This window comes from Tachypleus tridentatus, chromosome 3 (genome assembly GCF_004210375.1).
Source record: "Tachypleus tridentatus isolate NWPU-2018 chromosome 3, ASM421037v1, whole genome shotgun sequence".
Lineage (NCBI taxonomy): Eukaryota > Metazoa > Arthropoda > Merostomata > Xiphosura > Limulidae > Tachypleus > Tachypleus tridentatus.
In genome coordinates this window covers 13833781-13857721 of record NC_134827.1, presented here as the reverse complement: position 1 = coordinate 13857721, position 23941 = coordinate 13833781, and the positions used below count along the sequence as shown (strand labels likewise).

General features: G+C 34.0%; 1 protein-coding gene across 1 annotated transcript in view; it reads left to right on the top strand.

The window, feature by feature from the left end:
• LOC143247917 (voltage-gated inwardly rectifying potassium channel KCNH6-like) overlaps nt 1–23941 on the top strand; it is a 238310-nt gene continuing 214369 nt past the window's right edge. The window contains exon 1 of the mRNA XM_076496465.1: nt 1–492. Within this exon, the coding sequence (XP_076352580.1) occupies nt 417–492 (76 nt within the window). The 5' untranslated portion in view covers nt 1–416. The remainder of the gene's footprint in view (nt 493–23941) is intronic.

Below are 23941 nucleotides of genomic sequence, written 5' to 3'. Positions count from 1 at the left end.
CAGTGTGTGAGAAAGACTCGTAAGGTGTGTGTTTTTGCCGCGTGTTTACACATTGACGTAATTAGTTAATCAGTTAAAACCGGTAATGAACTAAGTCAAAACGAAATACTTTAAACTATATAAATAAAGAAATAATACTTAGTATTAATATTAAAATGTGGAATTACTTATAGTTTAAAAAAGTCAAGGGTATAGCGAGAACAATAACATTAGCTCCATCACTCTCTGATCGATTGAGTTCGCCACGCTCTCAACACGAGTGGAGGACGTATGAGAGAACTAGAGTATGCGCTGTTGAGAAGAAGATGTGAACTGCGTTCACACCGGCGTTGATTCCCCGAGATTTAGTCTATACGAGAAATCGGCGTGCGTCAGTATGGTAACTCATGTAGAGAAGTATCTAACGTGTTTGTAAAATGCCAGTTCGAAGAGGCCACGTCGCCCCTCAGAATACATTCGTAGACACCATCATCAGAAAGTTTGACAATCTCAGTAAGCATTCGTATTTTATTACTTATTTTAAGTTGTTCTCGTCTCATCAGCGTGCTCAAATTAACTAAACGAATTAATAGAGGTGTTCTCATTTTAAAGCTGTCGTTTATATTGGTTTCACAAACATGGCTGAGGCCGTACCCTTTGTCTGTTATCACTACTCGGTATGATATACATAATTTATTTTTGGCTTATTACGTCCCCTCTTTGGCTCTCGTGTTTTACAGTTTGAGGATAGGGCCGTTTAGCTTCAGTACATAGTTCCCTGACGTGTTTTTAATTCATGCTGTCGTAAACATCTTTGTGCTCGAGGAAGCCACGTTGCATCACAGTAGTTTTCAAATGAAACACTTTGAATCGAAATTTTAGTATAAATATTTATGTTAATTATTACGGTAAAATACTTGTATTATTTTATGAAATGAAATTTGAGATCGAAGAGCTAAATAGGAAAGCTCTTTTAAATAAATGAAGCTTGGTCAGAATGGTTATTTACTAAAGCCTAATGTTACCTTGTCTTGTAGTTTATATTATACTTCGAACTACTTGTGACTTGGAGTTTTGCTTCAAACGTGTTTTAAAACACACACCTAGATAGTTATTTTATTTTAGGGTTCACTGTAATTAATTTACGCATGCCAGTGTACATGTACATGCTCGTCTTAAGCCTTTTATTAGTTTCAAGGAATCATTGACATCACTGAACGATTATTTTCCGTCAACAAACCACGATGCAGGAACAATGAACTGCTGGAACATTGTAAGGAAGTCTGTATCTGTTATTGCTATAAATATTTGATTTGAACATTGAATAGATAATTATTTCATACATTTTAGAACGTAAACAGCGGAACTACCCGGACTAGTTGATCTTTTAAATCGAGGGTCAAAGGTTCTAAAAGATGTAAATATTTAAAATTAAATATTAAATGTTTAGTTTATAAACTTCTGAAATAGATGTAGTTCACTTTAATTAAATGTTCTTAATTTTAATATTATTTTTGCTGCTCTTTATCGATGTAAAAAAAACACACAATAAAAATCTAGAAAGTGACTGAAATAATCATACAAAGCCATGTTAAGTAAATGTGTAATATAACGTATTTTGTGCTCAATTCTTAGCAAATATGTGTTTTTTCTAGTTGTTTCTCTAGTTTGTTTTTTGATATTTAGTTTTAAATATCAGTTGCTTGATCTTTCATATATTGTGAACTGTGGTGACTGTCCGAGCGTTCGTTTGTCTTCCGTTTAAAAAGCTGTTCATGTAAGCTGAGTTTAACATTCACTTTTCAAACGACGGAAGAAAGGACGTGAATAATGTTGATACCAAATTTTAATTTGCAAGCAAGTTATTCTACATTAAACTGTTGAGAAATAATCATACAATCATTCATATTTCAGAACGTAACTTAAATATTTACTGTATGTTATTGTTTAACAGCTGTTAGCATAACTAAAATGTTCAACATTCACTTTTCACGGTGAGTGAGTGGTACGAGTAGCTCTGAGCTTTGTCTCCGAGTGAAGCCAAATGTACAACATATTTTACCTTTTTAAAGCCCATGAAATAATTTAAATTGATAGATTAACTTAAACCTTTCTCGTCACTGGGGACGGGAACTTTTTATTTTTACTAAATAGAGTAAATTTTTTATTCTAACACATGCAGTTAAAAGATTACTACGTTATCAGTTATTTCATACGACAATATATTAATCTTGTGATGACGAGAAACCCACTTGAAGTAAAAATGTATGTTAGGACGGCTGCTTTATTAGTAACACGTTAATATATTAATCTATTTGTGACTCAATTTTTGGTCTAAACAACAAATATTAAGATAAAATTAAAAGCTTACCTACCTACTTTGTTTTTGTTTTCAAGATGAAATTTTAAACCATTGTCAGGCTATACTAAGTATATAGTTGTATCTTTTATATAACGTCTATAGTACTGAAACACATCAAGGTTCTTGTGTATCATGCACCCAATATAATGTTATAATGGAGAAAAGTTTACCAAAGAGCACGATTGTTTAAAACCAGTCGCACTCTTCACTCATTTGGTAAACCTGAATGGATTATCTGGGGCATTAACCTTACTGTACGTTAAATTTCTTCCCCGATGATGATGATCCCCAGTGGCACTGTGGTATATCTGTGAGCTTAGAATGTTATAAATCCGGTTTCGATACCCGTGGTGGGCAGAGTACAAATAGCCCATTGTTTAGGTTTGTGCTTAACTTCAAACGAACTGATGCTAATTGTATTTTCAAACTGTTCTACATTTGACACTAACTGCAATTTATTGGGGTGGGTGAGTTACGCCTCCCCATCCATATCTCCGGTTGGATCATCTCTGTTAAATCAGAGTTTGCATTAATTGTTAAAGGCGAACATTCTGATAATCGAATGTTTGAAAAAAAATGATATAATTTATTCTTATTCATTTTTGTTTGGCGGAAGGTCACAATCACGTTATTCAGCAAATAAATAAATAAAACAACAATAACAAGAGTTTTCTTAGCCTTTTATTGAGAACTCCTGTATTCATAAAATAAAAAGCTATTGTTTATGTAATATGGATCTATAGTTGTACTACTGTTAAAACTGTCGTTTGAAACCTGATATTTTACCCGTTCTACAGGAACACTTATTAGTCAGCCGTTGATATAGCTGTAACTCTTCGGATTTACAGAGCGAAAATTTGGGGTGTGATTCCACTCTGTGGATTCAGCAGATAGCCCAATGTGACTTTGTGATAAGAAAACACACTCGCACACATTGTTATCATAAGAACTACTTATTAATCAGGTAAAGCGTACGGTCATAAGAAATGCTATGGTGTTCTTTGATTTTTAAAATTTGCAACTCTTGAGGGGGAATGTGTTTTATTTTGTTGTTTAATTTTCAGGACCTTTTTTTGGAAAGTATTTAATTTTTTGTGAAAAACATTACCTTCCAAACAAAAATTCTAGAATAGAGACAACCCACGAGATTAGTATTAAATCGGCAGTGGAGTGTATACACCAGCTAATTATCGTGCATGCGAACGGACATGTAAATCATCAGATGTTATTGAATGGATGACAGTTTTTTTGAATTAGAGCTGAAAAAAACAACAATAAAAAAAAAAACTGATTAAAAATCGGCGACATGGAAAGGTAATTATGTAGTTAACTTTTGTTCAAACTGTTTGTCATTTCTGTACCTTTTGGGAATATGTTATTCTGCATATGTCATTCACGTAAACAATGCTGAGATGTAGAGAAAAAAAAAGCGTCTTGTACGTAAACTATAATGATCCTGAAATGAGTGTTTCTAAATTTCGCGCAAAGCTACACGAGGGCTATCTGCGCTAACCGCCATTAATTTTGCAGTGTAAGACGAGAAGGAAAGCAACTAGTCATCACCATTCACCACCAACTCTTGGGCTACTCTTTTTACCAACGAATAGTGGAATTGATTACTCATTATAACGCCCCCATGGCTGAAAGCGAGTCTGTTTGGTGATTCGAACTGACAACTCTCAGAATACGAGTCGAGCACCCAAACTATTTGCTCATGCCGGACCATCGTGAGATAAATTTTTAAATAAGTGTAAATAGCTAAAAATAGAATTATAAAATAACTATTCACAATATAACGTTTCGAAACGGCTTAAATGGTTAATGAAGGAATCTTCACGATAAAGGTTGTTTTGTTACCCTTTCCAGTCGTCTCTTAAACTTTTGTTTTTGAAAAATGGGTATTTTTTTGGTCATCAAATTTAACGTTTCACCGTCAGTACCAGTACAACACATTTATACACGTACCAGCGATGCCATAAATATAACCTTGACCTTAAATGTAAACATACTTCTAATTACATCATTCAGCAAATACATACATTCTGAACTATAAATAGTTTCTTTAGGTACGACTGAGTTAGTTACTTGCTCAATAATAGAATTCAGCTTTTCTTCGTTGTACAAATAATTCACCAGTGATGGATATATTTCTATAAATATATTATTACAATAATAACGGAAAATGTAATAATAAATAATGTAACAAATAAATGTACAGTTTTACATGTATGATTTGTTTAAAGTAAAACAGGTGGAAATAAACTGATTTAAGGGCGTTGACGTCTTACACAAATATTGTTGGTACAAGTTTTGTTCATGCTTTCAAAATCGTTTATAGGAAGTGTGAATATGTAACTTTAAACATGATAGACCTACTGTTTTCTCAGCCCATTTTCCTTTTCACTTCCATATTTTCATTAGAATCCATTTAATGGTGGATTTGTGTCGGTAGAATTACTTTTGTTTTGTGTCTCCCATTACTCAAATAAGAATAATAACCAAAGTTGTAACTTTTTTATTGTTTATTTCTCTTCAACGATACAGTAAGAAAAACTTAAGACTAAGTTTTTTTTAATAGCTGGTTCTCCATGGTCGAAACAATAACAACATTTGTTTGAACGAGACATGTCTACTGTATCTTATTACGTTAGCCGAAGACTATAATTTTTTGACAGTTTGTACGTTTTAAATACCTCAAGCTGTTAGTATATTTCTTATCGATCAATACTTACTTTTGTCTTCTTCAGACTATCTAATAAGCAGAGGCACCTGTTGAATGGTGAGCTAAGTTAGCATGTGGTATCTGAAGTACATTTTCTAACTGTTACGTAATTTAAACGTAACTCTAGTATCGCTTTTATATCGCTAGTGTATTTGTGTGTGAATGCTGTAGCAAGAAACGTGTGGGTGTAGATGTTAGGGTTAAGTTTTTGTGGCTTCTTATAAGTATCGGGCTAAAACATTTTCAACATTCTTGTGACCATAATACATTTATACATACATCTGTGCTGTACAGCCCAAATGGACAAGTGATTCCAGGTATGGCCAATGTGACGTAAAAGTCCACACCATATTGAAAAAGCGTCAGTGTTTTTTGTTGTTTTTTTTTAATTTTGACACAGAACATCTTGCACGTGCGGTTACGGTTTTGTTACGTTGTTATCCACTATCTTATTTCTTTTGTCATTGATAATTAGCAGTTGCAAGATCTTCTACGCGACAGTCGGTTTCAATCAATTAACTTTTACTCCTATCACCCGTACGTGCTGCTGATGTAGCGTGAAATGGATATAACATGTACAGAAAACATGTTCGCCTCCTATCACAATAAAAGAGTGATTTTGAAGTCTTAGTGAAACCCAAGCTGATTCTTCAATGTGGAATTAACCACTGGGTTGGACAGCGTTGTTATCCAGCTGTGGCAGTGAGTTGTTTTTGTTGTTACTCTTGTTTCATATTGTGTTCGATTGCTTCAGACGTATATTTATGACGAGGTAAAAAGAAAATTTGTACACGTGTTGTAGTAAGCATCTTATGCATATGTGGTAGGCTAAAACATATGTGCACATTTGAAGTTTACCCAACGTTTTCGTGCACTTAAGTTGAGAATTTTATTGAGACGTTTTTAGGGTGAACGTTCTTTGTAAACATTTAAACGATGCAACTTTCAAGATAAAAATTTGGATTGTGTGCACGTTTTACGGTAAAACATTTATAAACACTTAAGTAACTACAGAAGCAAAATAAGTATAGAAAATGGCTGGAAATGCAGACGATTATTGTAACTCTGTAGTTTATCTCACGTTTTGAAACTTCCTCGAAATTAAATATTTCTGGTTTGATATACAATCAATCTCAAGGAAGTTTCAAAACGTGAGGTAAACTACAGAGGTACAATTATCGTCTGCATTTCCAGCCATTTTGTATACTTATTTTGCTTCTGTAGTTATTTATATTATTAATCAATAAATAGAGGTATCAGGAGTGTGCTTCCTGCTATAGTGTAATCGCTTGAACATTTCTTAATTTTGATCATGCATAAATATCTTTTAGATTAACTATGGACGTATTAATTCGTATTATTCTGTTAATAAAGGAATTTGATTAACACTGACAAATCAAACTTGTTTTGTTTTTTCCACATGGTGATCGTTTGCTAGCCAGGGATCTTCACAAGAAATGAGGGTTAATCATTCCTTTTTAGCATGTGAAATATATTTTATGTAATACTTTCTTGTAGGTGGCTTCTGTTTTAATGAAGTTATTAAAAGTCTTTTTTTTTTTTTTTTCTACATAAAGATGGTGCCTGCCAAGGTTCACTGTGCATAACATTTACCTTGACATACTCGTTAATAAATTCTAACTTTAGAGTTAGAGCAAAGGTCAGAGAGCTTCAGGTATAGATGGAATGATATAGTAGTATGTATGTATAGTTTAACATAAAAATGATCCAGATATATATACTAGTCATGACATCAAACAGACAAAAGTCACCAGTTCATCTGTTATGAATAGTGGTGGTTATTAAAACACACAGAACGATCTGTTCTTTCTTTAACTATTAATCAGGTATACTGGCCTTTCTCACAGAAGATTAGAAAATCACTATTGTAATGATAAATTAATATGAAGAGCAGCTGCTCTAATCGCATTACTTTAACTTTGACCAATAAAGTAGGTTTTATAAAAAAAGTAGATAACTGAATGTTTAACCTGCTTGGCAAGTTTTTTTTAGCAATCACGATCTTATCTTGTCACAGTTGCAGAACAAGCTGAGTTTGTTGTTTCAGAAAATGGTTTTACAAATCTGTAATGGAAACTGGAGGAGACCTTGATGATCCCTGTCGAAGACAGGTCCATCTGTTCGAACTCTGAAGTTGTTCTTTTTAAGAGTGCCAAAATTGGAGAAAGCACTTTATTCCTCAATATATTGATTTTTAGTAGCGTTCTGAAGTGAGAGAAGAGTTGTAACCGCTTTAACGAGAACGACAGATTCCATAAAGAAATCACTGTTGGTAACCACGTGTAAGATGATGTATAGGTGACTTCTAATTGGATAATCTTTTGCCCAAGTAGAAACACTGTTGGTAACCACGTGTAAGATATTGTATAGGTGACTGCTAATTGGATAAATTTTTGCCCAAGTAGAAATGGAAGGATTTAGTGATAACGCAATGAGAGAAATGAGTCGGTATTCTTTCAAAACATCAGCGGTATGCAAAATACGGTCAATCCCACTTTTCGTTGGTAAAAGAGAAGCCCAAGGGTTGGTGGTGGGTGGTGATCGCTAGCTGCCTACCCTTTAGTCTTACACTGCTAAATAGAAACGGCTAGCGCAGGTAGCCCTCATGTAGCTTTGAGCGAAATTCAAAAACAAACAAACAAACGTAAAATAAAGAAGAAAAAAAACAGTAGTGAACGTTTTATTGTTTCGAAATACTCGGAAAAATTACGAAGCGCTAGCACATGAATACATTTCGAGTGAATTGACAGTAGTTTGTAAAAAAAACGCTTCTGTTTTTCACATGATTACATCAATCACACTTATAAGCATAAGGTATAAAAGTGGACAGTTTATGATATTTTTGTTAACGGTAGTGGTAAATTACTTGTTTGCGTGTATGTGACATTAACAGTCTTTTTTGTCGCCCTCCTTTCTTTCACGTAGATAAATCTAACCAGAAACTGTTCGTACTCTTTGTAAAACTTTGAATATATATATTTGGATATTTACTTAACACACACAGTAGCCTTCCTGTTCCTAGATAGTTAGAGACTTCATTCATAATAATAAAAATAGTTGATTTAACAAACTGCTCCTAATTCTTGGGTCTTGTCTTATTTTTGGTGATACCAGTACGTATGAGAAATATTTCCTCGAAACTGCATGTCCACGACATTTTAAATAGGGCGAAAATAGAAACTGATAGACTTTAAGCGCACGAATACATTGAATATTTAAAAAAAAATCTTCGTGTATCATTAGTTGGGGGGAAAAAGAAACTTTGATTTGGGTTGATAATTTGAAACATTTTGATACCTGGAGAAAAATGAATAGATCCTTAACCCCGATAAGGAGAATGTGTTATACTTCCGATGTTTACCGTATCGATTCTTAGTGTTAACATTTTTCGCTGAATCTAACCAAATAGTACGTTATCTAATATCCATCTACTATAATGTATGTAATGGTGCGAGCTAATTCACCACCAGCTTAGTTCATAATGTGACAGACAGTACAAGTGATGTTAAAGAGCTATTTGGATACAACAGTCTTGGTTGGTTAATAGATATGATTTATACAATGTATCACGTAAATTGACAAAAGGGGCTATACGGTTTATTTACCTAACTTTAAAAAACGTAAACTTTATTCAATTAAATATATTTAAGAAGTGAATATTACTAGCTTATCACATTCATTAATAATGAAAACTACATAAGTGTGATTGTACTGCCTTATGTGTTAAATCACATGAATTGTACGTTTTGTTCTTTCTAATGTGTATATTTCAGGTTATTAGGTCTAAACTGTTATAACGATAAACTATCAATGTTCAGCAGTGTTTCATCTAGTATAATATAGGTTTAGCAGAAAGACAGTTAAGTGTTTCAGAAGTAACACTTTCATCCAGTCTCCTGTAGAATGTGACAATATACTTCGTTCGTTGAGTCAGTATATTAAACTTCTGCAAAATGTGGCCAGTACTTCGAACAAGAAACTGCATATATATAATTATTTTTAGTTAAAGATAAGATTATTTAAGAATTTAGCACTACTTTATGTGGATGTACACCTTGATCCGCATATAAAATCATGACAGTCGCAGCAAACTTAGTATAATGATATGGTTCAATGTCGTGTTAATTACTGCCTCTACCATACTGGGGGTAAGGATGCTAACTTCAAGAGGTAAGTTTCATCTTACCCCCAAACGGTAGTACCTAATTTTTTATTGTTATCTTTTTATGTTTTTCTTATTCTTATTTAAGTTGGGAGAGCAGTCACCTTCCCACAACTGTCTGCAGGCAATGAAGGGTGATACAGATGTGGGACGCAGAGATGTCAATCATTACGATTTCGGTGTATACATTACGACTATACGCTCATACAGACAAATATTACGACTTGTTGCAACTTCCAAATTATTATATATTATATAGGCCTATACAATAAAGTGATAAATTGTTCTCCCAGGGCTTGAAAGGGGTGAAAAGTAAATTTCTGGTAAGATACAAATAAATTTTGATAATAAATAAAAGACATAGTCCAAATGGCTACTTGCGATAATCATGTTTGTGCTTGAAATAATAAAAAATATTTGTATCTCCAACGTCTACCAGTATTTGAGTGCGGTGCTTTACCGTACTGGGTACGTGGGGGAATTTATAGTTACGTCATCAGTGCTTGTCAGCCAATCAGTGCTCGCGTAGATGGGTATTTCTCGTTTTCTAAGCGGCATAGAAACACCAATGCGATCGTTCACAAGGTGGAAAAAAAGAGGCCTCGTTCACCAGATTGTCTTGTTTCTGGCAAATCTAAAAGGAACTGTGAATCAAAAATTTAGGAAAGAGTATAGTGCAAAATATCTGGTCATTGCATCAAAAGTCAGTGACAGTCATGAGTTTTGTACATTTTGTCAAATCGATTTTTCTGTGGCACATGGCGGGATAAACGATTGTACAAGACATAAAATCGGCACCTCACCAACAGAAGGCTGAGGCGAAGACAAAAACGATGCAGATAACGACATTTATGATTAAGAATTCAGAATATGAAGCCATAAATGCAGAATAATTTATTTATTAAATACACAAAACACAGTCATAAATGAACAATCTTTAGCAGCAATAAATAATAATAGTTATAATAATAAACAGCTTAGAGACATTGATCAGGCCTTATAGCCGCAAATGATAAAGGGCTCTGTCTACAATCATTACGCTCAGTCATTTGAAATAGTTGGCATCTCTGGGGACGTTGTGGGCTTGAGAACCCACATCTCGCTCTATTAATTTCTAGTCTGATTGTACCTATTTCTTGTGTGAGACGAGCGAATTGGATGTTAAGACTGACAGACGGTGTATCACCACCGCAATGTGGGTCCAACTTTTTAGCCACCTCCAAAACATGGATACATTTTATAATCCCACATCGTAACTTGTACCCTAGGATCTTTTTTTTAAAAATGCAGCGTGTTTTGTTTAATTTTACTGTCTTTTAATTTGGCTTAAAAATGTTGGTTAAAATATATGTTCACTGTGCCACTATGTCGAACTTCTGTAAAATGTGGCAAATAATTCGAACGAGAAACTGCATATTAGTTCGGCCTACACACGTCATACTTCTATAAAATGCAACAAATATTAACACAAGATTGCATATTCATTAGGCTAGTGTATCAGAATTCATAGTCCTTTTTTCACAGCATGTACCAGTTTAAGTTTCATATCTCAACAAGTTCCCGCTTGTTTTTTACTCTGCTTTTATCTTTTTTCGTAGCAGAATATTTTACGCTAGTAAATAAAAAGCATCAAACGTTTACGAATCTTGACATACTGACGGATATTAATTCGTAGATTACGCTTATGTTATTCGGTTACTGACAACCACACCTATTTGGGTGCTCAATAAAATAAAAGGGGGGTGTTTGTTTATTTCGATGCGAAAGTCATATTTCTGGCATCCTACTTCGTACAGGCACACCCCGCTGAACCACAGACTTGTCAACCATCAACAAGCCGTGCTGAAATTAATGGTTAAGTACGAGAAGTGCACGTCTTGTATAATGGAAAAATACTAGCGATTGATGTATGATTCTGTTTAGAAATTAAACAATGATTATTTGAATACAGAACTATTAAACTGTAATAAAACTGGTTGAAATAACTTACAAATGTTTACACAGAATTTTAAGCAAAAGCTTGTGGCATATTTTTGGAAATGGGATGAAATGTTTCCCGATGTAGTTAGGTTGCACAAACTAAGTGACATAATACACATTTATATTGTGTGTATTGTATTAAGTACAATGCAGAGTTACTCATATATGCTCTTAAGTACTTGTATGCATATAATAATAATAATAATAATAATAATGTTTATGCTTCATCAATTTTTTTTCATAAGCATTCACTAACACTATTAATAGAGAAAAACATAGGTCAAAATAAGGTGAACATTAAAAACAATTGAACTCGCATTTTAACGACGAAGTATGACTGAACTATGTATTTTAACGACTAATTCGCGTCAAATCAGTGGTGCAAACTCCTTTTAATAAATACGCTTTATTTTCTTGGCCAGTTTTAAATAACGTTACGAAATCGGAGTTAATGATAATTATGAAACAGAAATTTGAATCGAATACCATCACTACTTGTATTCACTATCGAATACCACCACTACTTGTATTCACTATCGAATACCACCACTACTTGTATTCACTATCGAATACCACCACTACTTGTATTCACTATCGGCCAGATTTTCTTGCCAGTTTTTCTTGTTTCGGGATTCTAGTAGTAGCTTCATCCAGTACGTATTCTTGATGTAAGTGGATGTTCGACCATTGAATTGACATGTTAGCTCAGTGATATAGAGCTCTGGATTTCGGAACAGCCGATCCACAGAATATCCCCACACACACACACTCCGAGCTGTGAGAATGTAGTAAGAATGACAAACAATCTCGTGGCATAGAGCTATTGAGTGACTGGCTACCTTCCTCTCGTCAGTAGTTCAAAATCATTGACAGCGAAATATATCAAAAGTAGCATTTCACTAATGCAAAGTACAAATAGACATTCAGTGTCGATCAGCTTTAGCTGTTTAAATATAGACGTTTAGCGTCGATCGGCTTTAGCTATTTTGAATACAGATTTGGTTATTTTATTTTTTAGACTTTTAAATCAGTTTTACCTTTGGCTTCTCTGTCGTCATCATTGTTTTTAACAAGTTATTTTATGACGAAGGTCGTGTTTGACACTAGTTCTGTTTTTTTTTCCTTTTTGTTACTATACGCATGTCATTCTTAACCAAAATATGTTTTTAGGTATATAAGAATATAAAAAAACAAAACAAAACGTGAAGTTATCTAAAACTACACTTAGCGTGTACAACTCGCCGATTAGAGGAGTTATGATATAGATGCTAGAGAAAACGAATCGAAAGAGAATTAAGGTGTTTTTGTTTGTGTGTATTAAATACAAAGGTATACAATGGGCTATTTGTGCTATGCCCACAACAGGTATCGAACCACAATTTTAGCCTTATAAAATATCACCCTTACCAGTAAGTCTCTAGTGAGCGACATTTTTGTGGTATTTGGAGGTGAAGCTGATTACCAATCGGTGTGGTTTACTTAGGAAACACGTGACTGGTTAGTGGGTTAATTAGATTCGTGTGGTTTTAATTTTGCCTGTTAACTATAAACTCTCGGAGATCAGCAAAGGACGAGACTTGGTTTTTTTATAGAATAAAAATGCGGACAGTTAAGTGTTGTTGAGCATATGTATGTTTGTGTGTAACTATATATTTAAATATTTCAAAATACTGAGTTACAAAACATTACTTAGACTTGATGCCAACTTTGGTTAAATATCCTGTAATGTATTGCAATGGAAATCTGGAATTTTTAGAAGTTTTTTTTTTTTCATCGGAGAGACTTACATTCAATATTTACACCTGGACAACTAAGGTAGATTAGAAATGTATTTTGAGTTACATATGTCGTGACAGTACATTTGTTTCTAACAAGATCTCTTTGTTCTGTTTCCATTTCGACACACGCGAAATCGTAAGAAACGGTTACCACCAGCATGATAAATCTTATATCGGGCGGAAGGATTTGCACACATTTTTCTTTAAGTATAACTTTTTTATCATGTCCATTTTGCAGAAACGGAGAAATATCAGTCTCAATAAAGAGCAATCCGGAAATTGATCAAAAGCTGCGGCATTTTAGCACAGCACTTGTTTGATGCGCGGAAGGAGAATTTACAGGGGCGTGCTTTGTTTCTCAGTTTTTAATATACATGGTGTGTGTGCGCATATCGTATCTTTCGATGTACCTCTATCTCCTTCGTGAAAGAAAGAGGAATAAGGGATTACGTTTGTTTAATTTAACCAAACTCTAATATTTACAGGCCTGCATCCAGAATTACTGGTCTTTGAGCTAAATGGCGGTATTTACATAAACTGTCAAAAGTGATAAAACCACTAATAAAAATGTGCAGCATCATTGAACGTGTACAAACTCATTTTTATTTAATACATTGTATTTTTTTTTAGTTTAGTAAAGTCGTTTTTTTAAATAACTAAAATTAGTTTAATTTTTGGACTTAGGTTGAGTCGAAGAGAATTGTTTTGTGTAACCAATTTTGATACCTGGGTATGAGAGTGTGTCGTATTTAAAAACCTACATATTGGTTGTAGGTATTTTGAACATTTATTAAAATTTCATAAAATTACATTACTTACTGGGGTTTTGTATAATCGAATTTTTTTTTTGTTTTGGCTCAGCTGAGATGCGTTACTCATTTTCTCTGCTAACTGTATGTTAGGCTCGTTGTATTTCTGGAAACACGGTATTTTGTAGTTGTACCGGTATTTGTATTCTGATTTTTTCAAAGGCTTGTTAAATAACCGCAATATTTCCGCAAACAATATTTATTCGCAAGTGGATAAGATTTACCCTTAATTTAAAAGTAACTGAAACGGCAAACTGTACATTTGTTTGTGAGCACCACACAGCAGAAGTACACCATTTTTTAGGGTTTCTAATGAAGCAGTGGATAAAGATAAAATACGTAACAAATGAATACATGCAGCGTGGACAACAAGAATCTTTGGCAGGACGTGCAACTCACTGTTAACACAAACAAGAAAACGTCAGACAGTTTAAATGTAACGTTGAAAGACTTCTTAGAAATGACAACATGGCTTCGTATAGAATTAATATTTAAACTGAACTTCTTAAGCCAACTGGTCTCGTTCACTGCTACTGTTTTTCAAGTTAAATGTTTGAAGCTATGGGAAGGAATTTCCTTATCTCTGTGTGTGTATAGTTCTCCTGTATCATACAAGATTTTCAGATGAATGTATGAGCTACATACAACATTAATGTTTTGTATTCCAATAATTTATTTGAAATGATGGATATTGTTATAGGTTAGCTGCTGAGTATTAGATGATGTTCTTATCTTAAATAATCTTATGAATTTTTCATATTCAGAGTAGTTGGACACAGTTTTAAAGCTCTACTGTTTATATAGTAGATATGATCAGTTTTAGTTATTTCTGTGCATGGCATAATTTAATGTTGTAAAACTGTTTGTATGTTAAACCTTTGACATGTCGGAGTTGCGCCTTGTCTTGCATATATTGTGGATCACTTAGACGAGATACGTCAGATTATCAGTTATTTGATATTTCCTTCAAGCTGTTTAGCTGATAGAAACGTTTCACGAAAAAGCGTTAAACTGTAGCAGGAATTGGCTTCTGTTATATGAAGGATAATCTGGAAGCTAGAATAAAAACTGAAACAAAAGAAAATCAGTTTATCAGGCAGAATCTTATGTGAAATAATAAAAAGTAGAATTATCTATGACGTATAATGATATGGGGATGTATGGATATCTGTAAATGTCTCGTGTAGATGAGAATAAAGATGATAATATAGAAGTTACCGTCACCTGGAAGAAAATAATGTCCCCCCCCCGCCGGGACAGCAGTAAGTCTGCGGATTTACAACGCCAAAATCAGGGGCTCGATTCCCCTCGGTAGATACAGCAGATAGCTCTACGTGGTTTTGCTATAACAAAACATACCAACGCAAATCACAAGAAAATAAATATAGAAATGTAGGAGATGCCGATGTGTAAGAATAATTACCTGAAAGTTGCTGTTAGGTTGAAGAAGATATTTATGCATTTGAAGACTGATGTTGTATGGAAGACGATGCATACCGACCGATATCTGAAATCTTCCATTATGTATAGGAAAATAAATACAGCTATCTGAAGACTTGTCGCTCTCTTATTTGTTTTAGGTATCGGGACAGTAAATGTGTTTTGGAAGGTAACTAATCGTATAAAGAAAGAGATTTTATTGAAAACTTGTTTTATAGCCGTTGTTAAGTGAAAACCGCATTAAATTTGTCTATACGTGGTAGACACGAGCGAGCAAGTACTTTGTAATGTGTGCGTCAGTAATGTCTGTGGAAATCAAACTCTCATCACGAGAACATTACCATGAATGCTCTTCGGAATGGGATGGATATGTAAAGTGGATGCGGTTTTCTTTTAAAATAGCTGTTGTTCATAATTATACTGATAAAACTAACAATCACTTGGTAGGCGCCATTAAGATTGTAAATATCTATATACACTCTCGTCAGTTGTTTAAATTATTTCGTTACTGACCCCTAGTGGCACAGCAGTATGTCTGCGGACTTACAACTCTAGAAACATGGTTTCGATACTTGTAGTAAGCATAGCACGGATACCGTTTATATAACTTTGTGCTTAATTTCTAACAAACAAAAAATTCATTCAGCTTGTGGATCAGCAACCAAACGTAGTATTTCATCATCCCAAGTATAAGTTTGAATACTGGACTTGAACTACTTGTGGAAATAACTTAAAACACTTAACGAAAGAGTTGAATTGTAGATAAAAATTTACTTCCTATTTTTGAAGTAAAAGTTTCTGATGAAGCATAGTTTTTACTGTGATATCAATGAACGTTTGTATCACTTACGAAATGGTATCTTTCGTTTGTTTACATTTTTTTTTCAAAGCATTTCTTTTAAATTGACAAAACCTGTAGTTTTGTCTATTGTACAAATAAAATAATTTGTAGTATTCTGTTAACAGCTTATTCTTGTTAATTTATTTTTTATTAAAACTTCTATTTATGTCACTTTCCTTGGATTTACTTGAATTGAAACCGACTTAAATGTTTCCACTGTGGGGTGTACTTTAAAAAAAACTAATACTATGTTTTATGTTCAACAACTTCTTACTCAGTTACTGAGCTATAAATGTCTTTTGTAGCGTTTAGTAATTGCTTATTAATTTATTTTTTCCCCTATGTATAATAAGTGTAATTGAGAAAAGCGTAAAGTTTTATCAAAATTCTCTCACAAACGTAAGAAGTCTGTGGCAATGGAAAGCAAAACCATGAATCCTAATATTCATAGCCCAGGTATTCTAACCGCTAATATGCTAAGTATAGCCCACACTTTTAAGTTAAGGGTGTGTTATAAGAGGGACTGTCATATCACACTCTTTGTCAGTCAGTAACAGTCCAAGGGTTGGCGGTGGGTACTGTTAACTAGCTTCTACCCTTTAGCTTATTAGTTTACATTAAGATAATGCTCAGATAAAGGATCATGTCATTTTTCAAAAAAAGTGAAACGTTATTTTGTTAAGTATGAAGTGGAGTAATTTAATATTTCCAAGTATCACGCAGCGTTTCGGTATGCTAGTCTTGTTTGTTTTTTGCCATTAAACGGTTATTATGCTCATAAAGTATTATTTCGTGTTTTTATTAGAAAGAATAACTACAAGCTTGCCACAGAACACACTTAGAAGAAAACAAACAAACTTCGGGGGCTTCTATAATGTCAAACCTGGATAATTAACATTGACTTTATGACTTTGCCCCGACAGTTTAACTGTGTTATTTTTTGTTTATTGTGCGGGTTGATGGTTATTCTGAACGTGCTTTATTGCTAAGGTTGACAGTACAGTGTATTGAAATTGTAGGTTGCCGTTTACCCAGAACTCCATCGGTGTTTAAAATGTTTGCCAATTATATAATAATATCGTGACTTTTAATCCACGAGTCAAAGTCAGTGTAAACCACATTGGTTTTTCTAATTACCTTTTTTTTTCCAAACGTTACGCGCCAAACTGCTCGACTGCCTATGACTATTTTCGAGTCCCTAATAACACAGGAGTCGCGTGAAAACACTTAAGAAACAGTACCATCAATATTGTAGTTAATATGGCTGATTTCTACTTGGGCACTAATTTTACACTAAAATGGAACGATTTAACTGGTTAGTGTTATAATTTGTTTTAACGATTTAACTGGTTAGTGTTATAATTTGTTTTAACGATTTAACTAGTTAGTGTTTTATAAGTTGTTTTAACGATTTAACTAGTTAGTGTTTTATAAGTTGTTTTCACGCAGTGTTATACAACAGGTGACAGCATGATATTATTCAGTAAGATATGTCATGGGTGTATATGTGTGTATGTTTTCTTATAGCAAAGCCACATCGGACTGTCTGCTGAGCCCACCGAGGGGAATTGAACCCCTGATTTTAGCGTTGCAAATCTGTAGACATACCGCTGTACTAGTGGGGGGCTGATACGTCATGGGAACCTTGCAGTTGATGAACGCCCTCATCATACAACTCAATGTCACTAATTTGAAAGTTAATAGTGGTATTATTACCCTTTCCTCATCATAGTAGTATTTTCAAAGACTGTGTATGTTTATTAACTCTGTTGTACTTATCACTTTAAACAAACAAACAAAAACAAAACTGGATAAACAAATACAGAACTTTTACCTGTAAAGTCTCTTTTGCGGCCCGGCATGGCCAGGTGGTTAAGGCACTCGTCTCGTAATCCGAGGGTCGCGGGTTCGAATCCCCATCAAACATGCTCGCCCTTTCAGCTGTAGGAGCGTTACAATGTGACGATCAATCCCACTGTTTGTTGGTAAAAGAGTAGCCCAGGAGTTAGCGGTAGGTGGTGATGACTAGCTGTCTTCCCTCTAGCCTTATACCTTTTAAATTAGGGACGGCTAGCGCAGATAGCCCTTGTGTAGCTTTGCACGAAATTCAAAAACAAACAAACAAAGTTTGTTTTAAGTTGAAGATTAGTGAAACTTGTGAATTTGTTCAGGCCTATGAGTTATTTGGTACAATAAATTGAAAACAACAACAACTAGAAATAATAAGCTATTCTTTAAGAATGAGAAAATTACTATTTAATCGCTAGTTTTGTTTAGTTTTGCACAGTGTAAGATTTCTGGCTTATAACGCTAACATTCGAGGTTCAGTCCCTCTGGTGGATACGGCCCAAATAGCTCATTCTGCTGCATTGTACTTCAATACAAACAAACAAGTATGATCTAGTTTTGTAAAGGAAACGTCTGGTTTTATCTTGTCAATCGGTAGTGCTCTGTTACCGTTCTATCTCGCGGAATGAATAAGGTATTCAACGATACTTAAACTTTATCGTTTTATTAGAAAGTCAAGCCGATATTTTTATATTATTTGTATTTTAAGTATGACTGTTTTTACTCTGCACGCACTTGTTACAAATACTCGCGCGTACACAATACTACAAATCGTACACCACTGTTGTTTTTACTTTCTTATGTCTCTTGATAAAAAATGTATACCGAAATGTCCACACACAAAATATCTTGGTGTAAAAATGTTTATCTATATGTTTAATTTTTGTTAGCGTTTTATTAAGTAACGAATAAAATTCGTATGTTTGTTGATAAATAATCACTTATCTGTGGCTTAGGTTCTTTTTCTTTTCGTTCAAAATCATTTTACAAATGCTTCATTGTTGTATCTTCGGGTTACGTAGTTGTGGACTGAGTTTTTCAGTCATCTGTAAGTGAAATAAAAACAATTAAAATGATTTTATTTATTTGCTAAAATTAGTATATAACGTAATATACGAATAGCAATAATTCGCTTTCCCGATTAACAGTTGCATCACAAACAACTGAAATATTAAGTGACTGTAGACTTCGTGATAAGATTACTAACGATCATATGTACATAACAAGAAATTATAATTTGTTGTATTGCTTATATCTAGGTACTTCAGATTTCCTTAAGTGTAATTACAAAGATCCGTGTTAGTCACTTCATAAGGAATGTGTCAAAGTATTTTTGCTGTTGTTTTTAAGTGGGTGCCATCGTAACAATAGCGTTACGAACTAATTTCTTTATGTTGTAATTATTTTCTTTTCTTTAAACGATAAAATCAGGTAAGTAGCCATAATTATTCGTGTGTACAGGATGTTATAACGCACCATCTAGAGGGTAAGCTTCTAGATGGTTCGAATGTTTTTGTGTTGAACGTTGCAGTAACTTACTCCTGTACGCAATGGAGCTAGTAATACACTTGCAAGCTCTAGATGCGAATGAAGGATGTGTAAGTTACTGATCATTAGGGTGGTTTTAATGACATAGAGTACACTTTGATAAAAATCTTTGTTAATGCCACAAGCGTTGTGGAAAAACGTGTCTATAAACGTGGTGAGAGTCGATACACACGCGCGCGCGAGTGCGAAGGAGACAGCGGCACAGACAGGCAAAAGTGAGGTTTAAGTACGAAAATATAACTGAAATTTTCAGTGTTAATACCAGCTAGCATGTTTATGTGCCTAAGACAGGTGTTGAGTTTTTAGCTCAATGATTTTATTTTGACAAATTAAAGTAAAATATTTATTTCACGTTTAACTGTCTTTGTTATTTTCTTTCATTAAAAAAAACTGTAGCAGAATTTTTCTTAAATTCGTGCATTGTTGTGATTGAATTCTTCAGGGCTTTAAAGTTTATAGTGCAAGTTTGAAATATTACTTCTTATATATACTGAACACGCATAGTGGAAAGTACCAGGGTTATATATATATATATATGATGAACACACACACACACACACACACACAGCGGAAGGTACCAGGGTTTCAGGGTTTGAGAGAGGTATTGAAGTTTAAGTGTGCTATATTGAGAAGTTTCTCTTTTTTGGTTTTGTAATGTTTTTTTTTTATATTACGTCCGTTGGAACTGAAAACAAAGACTCGCTTAATATGGCACGTTAGATGATTATTGTCATCTAGCGTACCACACCCTGCAACCGACAGAATGATGAAATACACACATCAATATGTGCACACATACACATGCGTACACGCACACTTGTGTGTCTGTACGCTTCATATGGAGATTTCTCGTGAGAAACATTCTGGGTGATACGACCTTCTTCGTCCCTATACGACAGTATACTACCTGGACTTAATAGGTTCCAAAATAGTACGGAAACCAGTACCGGTCTAAAAATTACTTCATTCAGCAGGATCAATCTGGAAATTGTGAGTGAACGTAGAGCCTATTAAATATCGTCATCAAGCCTCTCATAAAGCCATATTTCTAGGTACTATCTTGGGCTTATCACCGTAATGTTCCAGGTGTATCATCAATGTTCATCATACGTGTCTAAACCACTATCTGAGCATATTTTAATTTTATCCCGAATGTACTTCGTACGTCCTATGTACATAATAAGGTATTATATTTCTGTTACACCAACCTTTGTTTGTCGGTTGTCATTTATGTAATTTAGCCATTCTAAACATTATTATTGTGCATGTGTTCATGTTTCATTGTATGCTCTTTTAATTCTCGTATTTTTTAGTTATCAATTACTTATCTATTTTTCTCTACCAACGATCGGTTTATTTCGAAACTGTTTGACTGAAACGAAGATACTCGCAAATAATGACGCTTTTTAACCCACTTATCTCGTACTAACTGGAGTACTCTTCCCCTGGACAAAACTTGTATAAATTCAGGATTAATGAAAAGTTGTCTTAGAACACGAAACGTTACTTCCCTTTTTATTTAGTTGTAGAAAAGCAAAACCATTCGCAAAAACTGCAACACACGAACGTGAAATCGCAAATTTGCATGTATTTTCACATGAACCCAATAACCTTCATGCAAAATCAAGTGAAAATTCGTTTCAAGGGGGCGAAGTATTGGTAAACAAACGCAAAAACGTTAATAAAAACCGTGAAATGCAAAACTGAAATTTTGTATGCGTCTTCTCGAGAACCCAATGAACCTCCATACCAATTTTGGTGAAGATACATCCACGCCCTGCGAAGTAGTTACATGACAGACAGTGCTATTATATTTATAAAGATAAGTAGTTACATGGACGTGAAACTGGCGGTACTGTAGCATTTTTTTTATAGATGAGTAGTTATATTGACGTGCAGCGGACGGTACTACTATATTTACAAGATTAATTACCAAATAAATATAAGCCATAAACTAACTCCATTTATTTTTAGCTATTTTAGGATTAATTTAAAATTTATCTATTTGAAATTCTGTTAAAAGTCAAATCGGCCATTAAAGTCTTTTATGCAACTTTGATTTAACTACAATATTTAATAATACGCATATAATTCTGTAGCAAGATTATTGTAGAGTAAGTTTTAAGTTTGTGTTCTTCAAAGGAAAGCACATAGAGACCGATAAATTGTAGAGGATGCAAAAGTAACAAATGTACATTTATTGCTTTCTTTTGTAGGATTTCCCAAATACTGGTGTATATGTTTATTGTCCTAACAAAATGCTTTATTAATGACGCTGATACCAACGAACATCAAACAATATTTGTTCCTTATTCTCATAGGTGAACAGCGACCAGTGTAGTTTCTTCTTTCAGTTAATAAACTTGCAGTTGTAGGGTTTCAGTGTTAAATGAAATTAGTCGTGTTGTGTGCATATCGGCATGAGAAAGCCACGAGTTATTTATTCTCTTCTTGCCTTCCTTTTCCGGCCACAGAAACAATCTCTATCTCTAAGCACCTCTAAGTGGGTGCCTGTTTACGTTGTTCGTGGTTGTATCGTATAAGCCATTTTATTTATTAGTTCTAACACCGACTCTATTTGCAGAACTCGTTCAGTAAGGTGATCTACTTACATTTCACAATGTTACCTTTGAAGACTTCGTCTGTACTTTTAAAAATTCACAAACGTAAAAAAAGTAGTAAGTATAGAACAAGCAGAGACGTTTCGTAAGTAGTGTTTTATATGAAACAGTTACTACTTGTAAGTTTGAAAGAAAAACACTTTAATGGCTCATCTTAAATCTTCATTTACGTAACGATGGAAGTTTACAATTGTTTTTCATTACTCTAGCTAGATATTGTATTATGTCTGTTAGCATACATTGTTTAGCTAAAACATTTATTTAAATGTGTTGCCCTTTTATAAGGCACTGGTAGAAAGAAAATGTATTGATTATTTGAAATACGGAGTTCGTAAGAACATGAATGCCTTTTTTCACCTAAACGTGTTCGTCCTTGTTCGGAATGTTGTTCTATTGTATGCCCTTTGATATAACCTATAACAAGTCTCATTTATTGAAGTTAGTTTCATTGTCTAATAGTGTTATTTAGGCTTCGTATTTGTATCTTTTGTAATGTATGTGATTATGAGGCCTCCTGAAGAGGACTCTTAAATTTAAAAATACAACAACTCGTGTCGCTAAAAGCCGAGGTGCACAAAACACGGACAACAGATTGTGTAGATTTTTGTTTAACTACACGTTAGGAGTAATTAGTTAGTTTAAATGTAAACTGACAGATTTTGTGGTAGAAAATAGGAGCCTAAGACGAAGACGAGTATATGTAAAAAGTACCTATTGTTTAATTTTTTTTCTCATCGCTAATGTGATTTGTCAGTAATAGGGGAAGGGGGTAAACATCTTTTTCCCCTGGCCCTCGTTGTCATTATGACTTGTCAATAATCCACTTTCATCTGTGTTGGTTGGATTTTCAAGATCGTCTCATCTAAGAAGTAAAGGAAGGTTTGTTAATTAAGCTCAACCGCAGACATGCTTCCTTACAAAATTAACTACTAGTTAATTGTAACAAATAAAAATTCGCGGTTGATTGGTAGGTTTTACGAATAATCGTTGGTATAAAAATCACACCATATATGTGTAAAAACGGCTGGTATGGGTTGAGACAATTTTTTATGTAGAGGAGCGAACTACGTTTCGACCTTCTTCGGCCATCGTCAGATTCGCTCCTCCACATAAAAAATTTTCTTAACCCATTCCATTTTACATACATATTTTTCTCTAAAAGTGGGTTTTCTCGTCGTCACGAAAAATCACACCAGATTTAAAGTTTCTTCGCGGTCGTTTTTCACACCTATATTCACATATATTATTTATTAGTGTACGTGGTATCAACCCTCGGCATGTCCAGATGGTTAGGGTGCTCGACTCGTAATCTGAGGGTCGCGGGCTCGAATTCCCGTCGCACTAAAGATGGGGTGATATAATGTGATGGTAAATCCCACTATTCTTTGGTAAAAAGAATCGCCTAAGAATGACTAGTTGCTTTCTCTCTGGTCTTACACTACCCTCGTGTATCTTTGCGCGGAATTAAAACAAAATTAAATATCAATTTGTTGGTGAAATAAAATGTATAGAAATGTTGTGATATTTTGTTTCCATACTCCTTTACTATACGAATGTATTGATAAAATACATGAAAAAAGTGCTAACTAAATATAATATTACAATTATTTATCGTTACTTTACACAAGTTCTGATATTCTTCTGAGTATTTAATGTCTATACAATGTTATAAAGAAGTGTTGCAAATATTGATCATACGTTTTTGCACAGCTTTTGCAATTAATTGATTGATTGTTTTGAATTTCGCGCAAAGCTACAATAGGGCTATCTGCGCTAGCCGCCCTTAATTTGACAGTGTAAGACAAGAATGAAGGCAGCTAGTCATCACCA